The sequence below is a fragment of the Typopeltis vanoorti genome, chromosome 11, assembly GCF_054136105.1.
Source record: "Typopeltis vanoorti isolate ZY-2024b chromosome 11, IOZ_Tvanoo_1.0, whole genome shotgun sequence".
In the NCBI taxonomy this organism is placed as follows: domain Eukaryota; kingdom Metazoa; phylum Arthropoda; class Arachnida; order Uropygi; family Thelyphonidae; genus Typopeltis; species Typopeltis vanoorti.
This window is the reverse complement of record NC_143559.1, coordinates 59,617,374-59,629,501: the sequence shown is the minus strand read 5'-3', so window position 1 is coordinate 59,629,501 and position 12,128 is coordinate 59,617,374. Positions and strand designations below refer to the sequence as shown.

The window sequence follows — 12,128 nt, the reverse complement described above, 5'->3', positions numbered from 1 at the left end:
TGCTGTAACTCCCCGGGAGCGCTGAGATTAAAGAGTTTTTGAGTTCGCTCTCTTAAGGTTTTTGCCTTAAGGGAGCAATTTGAGTCTCCGGGGAAAGTGTTCTCCGGCACAGCCCGCTGAGGGGCTTTGTCGGTGAATGCTTTTCTTCGGAATTTGAGCGGTTCTGCTCGGTGGTGGCGTGTGGGTGGAAGGCCATCACTGACGGTCTTTCGCCCACGAATGAGTGGCCTAGGGATCGTCCGAATTTTTAGAGACGGCTTTACCTTTAAATTAAATATGGCAATGCTGTAGCCAATGTAGTTTTAACGGAGGGTCGGCTATTGCCGTTACCCAGCCATGACTAGAGCTCTTAGCTCAATAACACCCCATCCGAACAGAAACAGATTTCAAGGACTCAGTCCATCGCCCAGTTCTTTTAAAAACTTTAAGAAGTACTTTGTGATCGCACTGAATGTGCTGCGATGTTTAAGGTGTTCGATGCTTCTATCGTATTATTGAAACTAAAGCTCCTGTCAGATCAGATAGTTTGAGGATTAATTTCAATCATTTCTTCCGGCCGATGCAAGGCGGGAGGGAATTCTCATTTTGTAAGATGACGAATGCGAGTATAATAAGCTTAACGTCAGCTTACAGAGAAGGATTAACAGATGTTGCATTCAGATAAGGGCGGTTGAAATTGTTATCTGTGGAGCGACATTGCAAATGGGTGGGCTCCGTTCCAGTTCCGGGTTGGGAAGTGCGTTTAAAACAGGACCGCAGTTCAAGGTACATTCGGACTAGAAAACATTTAAAAGAAAATGTCAATAAAAAAAGAATAAAAGGAAATAGCTCTGCATAACAATAGCTGGATATTATCCAGCTATTCAGAAACCCCACTACAAATTAGTGGTTACAGAGGAACTCCCAATGCGAACAAGAAAAACAAGAAATGTGGCATCACTGTCACGAAATCTGTGAGTCTTACAGACTAAGTAATTAGCTCTTTCAGTGTACCCTGGCGGTGAAAAAATAAGTAAATAAAAATACATAAAAAAAAAGTTGCCGGTCTGGTACACATTAAACTGATCTTTACAAAATTCCATTCAAATAGTTTTGATGCTGTAGACTTACCTCTACGTTCATCCATGCAATGAATCCACCCCTGTAGTCAGTACTCAATGATATCTTTGGATAAGAATGACTCTTTCCATCTGTCTGCCAGCTTAACATAACAGAATTATGGGTAACATCGGTGACAACTGCTGAAAACGGTCCTGGCGAAGTAATAATAAAATCAAATAATTTCAAATATTAATAAAAAATGACATTTATTTATTTTTATTTATATTATTATAAATCTATTATCGGTTAAATTGTTCGTCTGAACAGTGGTAGTCGGTCACGCCGTAAGAGGGCGCAGTGATCGAGCGGAAAAAAGAGACGTAGATTAGTAGAATAAAGAGTGGAAATTTCACATCGATATTTCAGAATATTATACGAAAAATTATCCTATCGTTTGGTTAATATATATTTCGTATTACTGTTAAAGAAAGGCGAATTTGCATGAATTATATTTATTATTTTGCATTACATTAATATGCATGAAAAAAAAAAACTCAATTTGAAATACATTTCAGCGACTTGCTTTACGTAATATTTTCAGTCTATTTCACATCAGTGAAATAAAAAAAAAAAGACAAAAGTCTCAAGTACTAGTCCTGCCTTGGGTTATCGTTATATCTACATTCCACCGAACACACCTTTAACCCTGCCCGAATGCAATATAATTCTTGAACAAAGGCCCTTACATCAACAAATATGATTTATAGGACTTAGCAAAGCCACCATGAAATATACGCCAATACCGCTTCTTCTTTTCTTAGTATGAAAGGAGGGTAAAAGCATCCGTTCTAAGATCCTTGTCCTCTTAATCAAGAAAATGAAAGGTAGACATCATTTTATCTTTGTCAACGCTATTGCTGAAATTAACTATTTTTATTAATAATTAATATTTGCTATGCATTAGGGTTAGTTAAGAAAAAGTAACCGCACATTTTGACCTATTTTTGTAGTTTCTTTTTAGGCCTACGTGATTGTAGCAATTAATTACAATAAGAACTATCGTTAGGCCTACTTTCATGCCCACGTGTTAAATTATCCTGAGTAAAACTCATTTACTAAGTTCAATACACCTTCTTCTGCTTGTTTATTTTTAAATATCAGCAAAAGTGGTTTGCATCATTGCAATTCGTAGGTTGGTTGACATATTTACGACTTGGGACCTTCCTGAAAGTATCTGAGGACATTTTCTTATGTTAATACGTACTACTTAGTGTAGGTAATTTTTTCTGGTTATTTTGAATACATACATTAATGTCAACAATTTGGAATAGGTCTAAAGTAACCGAATAAATGAGTATTAAAGTCATTTCCCCCAACCAGTATAATATATGATTAAATAAGCTCAAATGATGTGTGAAATGACATTTTCATCATCTTTTACTTTGGTAAACATTTAAGATCAAATGGGAAAAAAAAATCAAATATATTCGTCTCATATGAATATTGAGAAAAAAAAAGTTTAATAAATTGTTCAAGACGACAGTAAATAAATTCCACTTTTAAGCAGATTAAGAAAGATTTTTTTATTTTTCTCTGAAATAATAATGGAACTTTATTTTATTTATTAATTCAATAAGAATATTTTTAATATTTTAAAATAACTTTTATAAATTTTGAAAACTGTAATACACCTTTAAATATTTTATATGATAATATTACAATTTTGTTATGATCAAAAGTCTTTTGGGGGACAGTAACTGACTGATGTTCCGCCGTCGACCCAGAAGAAGGTGTATATAAACAGAAAATAGAGAATGAACTATCTGAAAACTCAGCCAACATCCCAAAAAAGGCAGACAATTATTTGATTCTTCTTCTAACATGAAATGCATTTTGGGATGTTGGCTGTTTGGGTGAGCTACGGAGTCCAAAGTGCCTTGTACATGGGATCAAATGGCAAATATATCATGTACATAGCGCAGCTAGACTACAGTTTTAAGAGTAGCTATGCTAAGTGCCCTGTTCTCAACAAGATCCGTGTACAAATTGGGTGGAGAGATTTTTGTAGATTCATAAATTCACTGCTCTATAGTTGAAAGTATAGATTACTTGGCAAGAAATAATCTATTTTTGTTTGGTTAATTATTATGCAAGACAATTATAGACTATTATTAACGTGTGTTCTTAGGCCGGTTTGTCTATTTTGTAGGATTAAATTATTAGGATTTTTTTTTGATAAGGTGAAACTTATGCATAAATATCATCTAATGAAAATACAGCTATGTTTTAAAAAAGAGTTTGTAGTAAAAATGATGGGTCAATGTTCACATCATCTAGGAGAGGAATGCTGCACCGCCTTTGTCAATGACGTTATGGCAGCAAATCTGAAACAAGCTATAATTACATGCTTTTTTTTAAAAAAATTTTCGAATTATAATTTCAAAAGGAAATAACTTTTTTTTTTTTTTTGTACTTCAGGTAAAAGGTAGAAGACATAAGATTGGTCCTTTGATATCATATAATATGAAAGGACCGAGAGAATCAGTTCCCTAGACCTCTAGATAGCGCTTTCACGTATTAAAAAGAGCAAAAACACATCTGGCAAAAAAAAGGGGGGGTGAACACTTTGATAAGGCGTGTGTCATCCTCCTAAAACGACAGAATTCCATCTGGGTGTTCTAATAAGGCGTACCCTCAGGAATAATTACAACCCTGAAAGCATTTTGCTGTCAGGAAACTATGCAGGTGTCGGTTAGATGGTCGCGATGGGTCGACGGTGGAACATCAGTCAGTAACTGTCCCCCAAACCAGCTCTCTCTCTAAAGATGTTAATGATAAAACGTTTCTAGCCGTAGGACATGGGTCACCTCTCTCTCTCTCCATTAATTATGCCAATATTCTCCGCTAACCTTGAATGTTCTGAGGACGAAAATGAACACGTGTCCCTCCTGTCACTGCCGAATGTACAGTAGTTCCAGAAAAATGTCAGTGTTCTGTAATTAAGTGGGTCTTTGTAGGTCCCTGCCGAACCAAGATGTATCTCGTCCCCCCCCCCCCAACGCCTTCCACGTCTGTGTCTTCATGAGTTGATGTCCTCTATGATGGCTGATATAAACTAAGCGGTATTCGCTTTTAACTTCGCATTACTAATTACTGTGAACAACATTTTAAACGTCTCCCGCTAGTATAGTAAAAAAAAAAAAAAAAAAAAAAAAAAAAAGGAAAAAATCAGCACTTGGGATTTAAAAAAAAAAAAAAATGGAGGAAGGGGAATTTTACTTCTTAAAGACTATAAAGCACAAGATATTTAATGGCTGCCCTTCGCACAAATAAGCACTTACATCCGGGCTGACCGACCTTAGGTAATCGGAGGGCCGCATTAAAAAAATATATTTATTCGAGGGTCGCATCCAGAATAATACAGTACATATATTGTATAAAATTACCAATATCGAGATTATCGATTAGTGATAGAATTAAAATATCTAATACACATTGGATTCAAATTGTTATTTTATTTTTTCGTTCGTGAAAATCAAAACCCACAGGAGGCACACAAAATCGCACCGCTGGCCGCATCCGGCCCGCGGGTCGTGTTTTGAACAGTCCTGACTTACATTATTGTACTCGGCTTTGCGCAGCAGCGCCATTATAATTATTGCCGTTAATAATTTTACATAGTATTTAAATGCTGCTGTTTCATCTTAAGCCGTTCTTCCCCCCCCCACCTTAAAATGTTGTTATTGAAATTTCAGTAATAAATTAAATCAATTAATTCTAATACAATTTTGATGTCCTCTATGATGGCTGATATAAAAAATTTCTAACTAAAAAAAAATAATATACACACACATATATCATTTATAGTTTTCGCAGAGATAACATGTATGTGTTCATATTTGCGTTATCCAGAAAATCGTTATTTTTTGTCTAGATGTCGCTGCTTACATTGGAAGACAGGTGCTGCCAAAATGTTAAGTGATGAAATTGTACACTAAAAATAATAAACAAATCAATAAAATTATTATTAGTAAATTAATTGAAATGTTATCCAACAGTTTCTTAAAATTATTTAATTAGTAAATGCTGCTGTTTTGAAATTCTACAAAATTTCCTAAACTATTGTAAATTAGTGATAAATGCAGTATTCAAACTTAAATATGAAAAAAAAATATATCCATGCCCGGTTATAAATTCAACAGCGTCTAGTAATTTTCATGTTGCCTAGGCGCGTGATCACACTCGCGCTATTGGAATGTCGCGTGCCCAGAGAGCGTGAAAACTGAAATGCGAAGTTCACAGAAACGGAAAATAACGAATATTCAAGCAAAAAGTAACTCTTTATTATATTATTACTATTTAGTAATAATTACTATAGTAATAATTTTATTATTACTATTTTTCACGGTATGTCACATAAACTTGAAATTATGTTCCTTCTATTCAAATTTGCATTCATAAATAGTAAATCCTTAAAATTAAAGTATTTAATTTGTTTTACTTTCCTATGTTCTTCATTTGCATAGTGATTCGTACACTATTGAGTTAGGATATTTATGAAACGGTATATATCATTCTTGCTGTCTTATTTAGTTATTAACTTATTTTATTGGAGTTGCTATTGTTATTTATTTATTGCTTAATTTAAAGATCTTTTGTTGTTCGGTATATGGACTGTGTGTATTTTGATACAACAGGACAAGTGATATTATGTGCACTTCATAAATGTGTTTAAAATATGAACATAAATACTTTTTAATTTTTTTAATGTATAAAAATTAAAACTTTTAAATCCTATAATGATGCTTGGTAACGCCAGGAATAGATATTCTGAGAGAAAATAGAATTAAAGCTAACTAGAATATTTTCTTTTTTCTGATTGGAAAGCTTAACTTAATCTCAATTAAACAACCGGTTTCGTGTGTATGTGTGTGTGTGTGTGTGTGTGTGTGTAGAAAGAGAGGTGGGACGATTTGTAATTCGTTATACCGGAGGTAAAAGTTCATCAGTTAACAAAGTAAGCAATTGACGCATGCGCAAATGCCAAATATAATATCCGGGAAGCTAAATGATAAACGAGTCAGACGCGCATCGCGTGGAGCAGTTATTAACAATAAAAGGATCTGGGTAGAGCGGATCACTAAAAAAAAAAAAAAAAAAAACTGGTTCGCGTACTCTGCTTTAGGATTTTCGTGCCTACATTTCTCCGGACCAATTGTGAAAAGTTAATTAGTTTTATGTTAGAAATGACTCGCCAACTTCGTAGCTCAGTGACTTCCGTTTCAAGTAATTTTAGAAACAACTTTCTCTTTATGCACTAAATAATTTACTCTTGCGTTACACATAAAGCGAATCATAATCCTGCTGTAAAGCAACAGCATCTGTAAAGCCTATGACGCAGTTTAAGTTTTCTGAGTGGTTCGCTACCCTCCCTCCCCCAATTTTTTTTTTTTCCCGTAACAGTTATACAAGAGTACAAGTGTTGCAAAAAGAAAGAAATTTTTACCCCAATAAACGATATTAATTTCAAGGCTTTCAGACCGTAATTTTAGAATAAGGTTTTTAGTCTTACGCCTAAGTGGGGGGGGGGGGGGAACAAAAAAACTGAGTTTCCCTCCAGAAAAACTCTGTCACCTGATAAAGATTCTTCACGTCTTGGACAGGATTGGACCACGATCCCTGATTTTTCCAACCAAAGGTCCTTTGGTTGGAAAAATTAGAGTGTATATATATATATATTAGAAAAGTTAGAGTGTATATATATATATATATATATACACTCTAACTCTGTCCATCGCAAAAATTCTGATATTGTGCTTTGAAGAATATTAAGTTACAAGGTTCCTGAATATATTGAATTACTTGATTGATATGAATATGTTTTGTAATTAAATACTAAGTTGAAAGGGCTTCTTATATCCATTTTCAAGCTCAAGCTGAATTATGTGGAGTGAAACAGTTTGTTTTACGATAAATATTCTGAAAAATGCCAGGATCAGCAAAATTATTTTGATCATCAAAAATTATCGTCTGATATTAAGCGTTGCTCATTATTCTGTGCATCCAGAATGGCCTCTAAAACAGAAGAAAATATCTTTAATATGAATTTTAATATTTCGAAAAACTAATATTTTACGTTAAATTAGCCAATACAGTTGGTGCAAGAAAGTTATTATTTATTAGACTAATTTAATATCCTTCAAATTCCAATTTAGATACCAATTTGGTATGTTTCCTGAAGCATAGCGTCACATTATTCAACAATTATTTGAAAAATTAATGTAATTGTTAGTCATGGATGTAAAACTGATTCATGGTAATAAAGATTGTTAGCCATTCGTGGCTAACAATCTTCGCTAGTCACGGCTAACAGGCCATGATTTTTAACCAATTATGGCCAGATGGCTGAATGTAATCAATTTAATTAAGCAATGCATCCATCCCACCATAACCCATGTCCTTTGTTTTGTTTTGAAGTTTTTATCTTTTTTTTACCTTTTTTGTTTTTTAAGAGCAGAAATTATCTGTTTACGTTGTTGATTTTTTTTCATGATTAACTAACCGTTGGTAAAAATAGGAAAATGAGATAAATAGGAAAAGTGTTCTATGAAAATTTAGAAAATAAGATAAACAGGAAAGATGTTAGATATCGAAGCATATCTGAGCAATGGAGAATGACTTCAGATGTATAAGAAACTTAAAAGTCTGCAGCCATTGTAACTTCATATACATATAAAAAGATAGGAAAAGGGGGGGGGGAGATGTGCGACTAAATATAGAATATTTAAGAAGTATAAATTGCCTTTCACGTGCTGATCTGTCAGCAATAAAAAACAGCATGCAAAAAAAAAAATGATTTATTCATATTTTCTTAGATGAATTCCAAGGCTGGTATTCTGAAAGAAATAATGACTTTGATTTGTATAAAGTTGTTGATGTTGGGATTACAGCCGAAGCAACTACGACTGTGAAGCCAGTGTGTAATATCTGTTTATGGCGCATGTTTTCTTGCCAGTTTGTCTACTTTTCGGTGTGAAAATCCGGGGGTTTCCAGGAGGAAAGCCGCTTGCTCCGTACGCGACCGGTTGTGTGAAGTAAAAGCAAGTGCAAGCTATTTGACTCGAGTTTTATCTACCTGGTTGACCGCGTAGTTAGCTTATCCGCTCTCCATCCAACAGGCTACGGACTCGAATAATGCAGTGGACATGGATGTATGCGATTGTCTTTAGGATTTCTGAAAGATGAACTTCGTCGCCAGGTGTGACACCACCACCCCGCTTATTAGAAATGTGAAGTGGCTGGAGAAAAGTTTCATGTTCGTTCTCAAAAGCAGGGTTTCTGAATAACGAAAACAATAATTGTAAAAAATCACTAACCCGCTTATGATACTAATGCATTATAAGTTCTCAACCTTTTGTGAGGAGTTATATATATATATATATATATATATATATATATATATATATATATATATATATATATATATATATATATATATATATATATATATATATATGTACAGTATATATAACTTATAATTTATAACAAGCTATGCAACTTCAAAGATTAGATCTTTGGAAGAGAGAGAGAGAAAGAAATCGACCTGTCTTTCACGTTACAGAACCTATCATCAATTTTGTTGGATTAAAGTTTGTTTTTCACGGCTGTTTCTTCGCCTAACGTAGAAAAGCACTTCGCCACTGCCAAATATGAAGAAAATTTATTGTTTTATTTCAATTGTTGAGAGAGAGAGAGAGAGAGAGAGAGAGAGAGAGAGCAATCAAAGAGATTTAGAATTCTTGAACTCACAACAATCCTTATATAGGGGAAAATCCTCAATTCGTATTCTTAATCCAAGGTTTTGATGTGAATTCCTATTATTTCCGCAACCTTCATTTGCCTACGCTTCCTTGTGACATAAAAAGCGCATTTTAAATCCTTCACTTACCCCCCCCCCTCTTTACTCTTATTATCATATTAACGAAACACAATCTAAAAACAGAAACACTTTAATGCCGTTGGCAAATGCCCTTGTAAAACGGCAAGATAAGTAAAATGGTAATTTGACAGAGGACGCTGGCATGGCGTTCTACTTCACAACGGTGTTATGATCACCTTTCCGAAGATAAAGAACGGTACCAGGAAGAAAACTAAACGTTTTCTTTTGCGGACTTAGTTTCGTAATAACCTGTTATTTGATAAGAAACGCCAAACTAATGACCTAGAAGTTAAATATTCTGTTAGATGCGCAAAGCCACCGAACCGTGAGCTAATAGTGATTAATTATCATTTATGGAGACCTGAATTCATTGCAAGGTTCTTATTAAAACATATTTAGTCGACGATTATGTATTCTTCTCGACGCTTTGTAGCCAAAGAAGCGAGCAAATCGAATCACCAAGGCAGCCAATTATAGTATTATAAGGTTACGGAGGCAGTAGCACGACTCGGGATCATCACCAAATAATAAGTAAGACTTTGTCACGCTTGCCAACTGTTCTTCTTGTTATCCTCGTTGCCGATGTGAAAAGAAACCGATCAAGATTCTCGACCCAGAGCGCATTAACTCGATAAAGTCTTCTTACGACCTTCGGCCAAATGCTTCCAAGAAAATGGTGCCATTGCTGGTAACCAAATATTCTTTCTTTTAAATTGGTTTCTCACAAGACCCTAAGGTAGGCTGACACCATTGCGTCTCTAAAGCATCGCGTGATCGAAGATGTTGTGATTGGTACCCCCCCCCCTCATACCTAAACAGGTGGTCATTTTCTTTTGCTCCCTTCTATGCTCCCCTTAGCAGACGCCACTAGCGCGTCTGGTCTTTAACGAACTGTCTAACTTCCCGGACCTTACTATGACAAATTACGAATAAATATTGCCGCCTGAGGGCGTGGCGAGCTGCGGATGAAACGGGCAACTAGTAGCAGCATCAATCAAGCCCATGGTGAGGTTATGTGACCTCCGTAGATTCTATCGCTTCGATCATTTTTCTAGTCGCGTGAGCTTTCTCCGTCGCCTTTAATGTCCGTCCCCGAACGAGGTGCATAAGAATATAGGTTTGTAAGTGCCGAAGAAAATCTAATTTTCTTGTCATTCAGAGGGGATAAAAATAAGGGGAAGCGTACACCTGCGTATCAGTTTTGTATGTGGTGAAAAAAAAAAAAATACATTCACATAAGAGAGTGCTACATTTTACAGCTTTAGTTGCGGGGATTTAGAAGCGTGTGTGGGATACATTTGATAGTGTGCATAAAAAAAAAATTCAATAATGGATTGCATTTTCATTCGTCCCCTTTATAACCTGATTTAGTAATATTTGCTTCAGGCTTTGTCGAATTTATTTGATGCTTGAACGCACGGTGAGAAAATGCTTTTTTTTATGACAGTTTTTTTCTTACTTTCTACCGATACTTGTGGGAAAATCATTCCAGTGCCAAATTGCTATGCATCACACCCGAGTTCACACAAGTGTTCACTTTATGAAATACCTGTCTAAATGCAGCTGCCCTAAGAATAACAAGAATTCAATCAAGTATTCTTCTTTTTACCTTTCCTGATAAGAATAGCTAGCTACTCGTCACTGTCTCATGTGTCATACTGACTAGATCAAATACGTGCATGTTGAAGAGCAGGTCAACTTATTGTTCTTCAACATGCTCTTAAAAGGGTGCACGTTGAAGCTTACCTACTGCACTTTGAAGCAGTAGATATTCTTCCACATCCTCTTTTAACAAACATGTTTAAGAGCAGGTTGAAAAACATACTCCTGAAGAATTAGGAACCGCTATGGTTCCTTAAAAAAGTTGCTGCGAGAATATAAATAGGTAAGTTTGGAAAGAAGCCGGCGAGTGTAATTATGGACTTTGTACGCTTTCAAATTATTTTATTGGTGATTACAGAAACGACGTGAATGAGACACACAAAAATAGCGTCCTGGTTTTGGGAGCATTTATTTGTCGTGTTGAAATTTTAGAATTATGTCAGTGAAGAACAACGTCCCACATTTCCTTCTCGAATATTGTAAGGAAATCCAAAACTGGCTTCTACTTTATTTTCATCAATAGAAAAACAGGGTTGGTGGTGGTGGTGTGGGGGGGGACACATTCCAGCCACGTGTTTTCTGGAATGGAAAAGCTAAAATACATCTGGTACGGCTCTGCTCGGCATGTGATCAATGTAGCGAAACAAAAATCAGGGTACTGAATGAGATTAATGTCTGAAAGGCCACGCCTTTCAGTTGGTATAAGGTTGTTTACATAGAATCGCTCTATATCTGGAGAAACCGGCTTGCGAGCACGCGTCTTGCACCACTCAAGTTTTTTTTTTTTTTTTTTAAGTAGAGTGGTTCCAAAAATTGCTACTTTCGGAGCAAGACCTTTGTGTAATGATCAGAAGATGAACTTTTTTTAAGATTCATTATGTTACTATTTTTTTTAAAAAAAAGTAAAATAAATAAAAAAAACAGGTTAATTACAAGGGCGCTTGCATGGTTTCTGGCCAGGTGAACAGTTGGTTGCTGTTTATTGTGTAGAAAGTAAATTTCAGAGGAGATGCACGAACATCAAAAGGACGATGTTATCTTCACTGTCAAATTTTGATGCCACAACTCATTGTTATTTGAAATCCATATTATACATAAAAAGCATAATAATAATAATGAATCTTTTAAGTTTTGGGGTTTCTTGTTGAATTTTTGGGCACAAAAATTAGAGGACCATACGAAAAGAACGACTCTGTTAAAGACAAAGATTTCTTTAGAATCTTGTCAGAAGTTACTTAAAACTTAAAAAAGAAAAGCATTTATTTGGTTTCGTAAATCATAATTATGAAGAACCTAAACCTCTATAAACAACAGTAATCAGAAAACTATCATAAATAAATTCAACAACTGATTGGATCTATCTGTTCATTGGACATCAACAGATGCCATATGGTCACTCAGATGCTCGGTGATGTGCCACAGCAATCCTCGCCAAGTGGCCCTGTTGTATGCTTTTCTGGAAGATTCAACTCTCTGAAGATCTGTCACTCTATACACACCATTCATCCATCTCACTGATGGTCTACCCCTTCCTCTTTTTCCAGGA

At 35.2% G+C, this 12,128-nt stretch overlaps 1 protein-coding gene across 2 annotated transcripts in view; it reads right to left on the bottom strand.

Annotated features, from left to right (window-relative positions):
* Window positions 1-12,128, bottom strand: part of LOC150101620 (uncharacterized) — a 72,292-nt gene that overhangs the window by 23,874 nt on the left and 36,290 nt on the right. For both annotated transcript variants that reach the window (XM_090400524.1, XM_090400525.1), the window contains exon 2: window positions 1,111-1,253. In XM_090400524.1, the coding sequence (XP_090256650.1) occupies window positions 1,111-1,253 (143 nt within the window). The remainder of the gene's footprint in view (window positions 1-1,110; window positions 1,254-12,128) is intronic.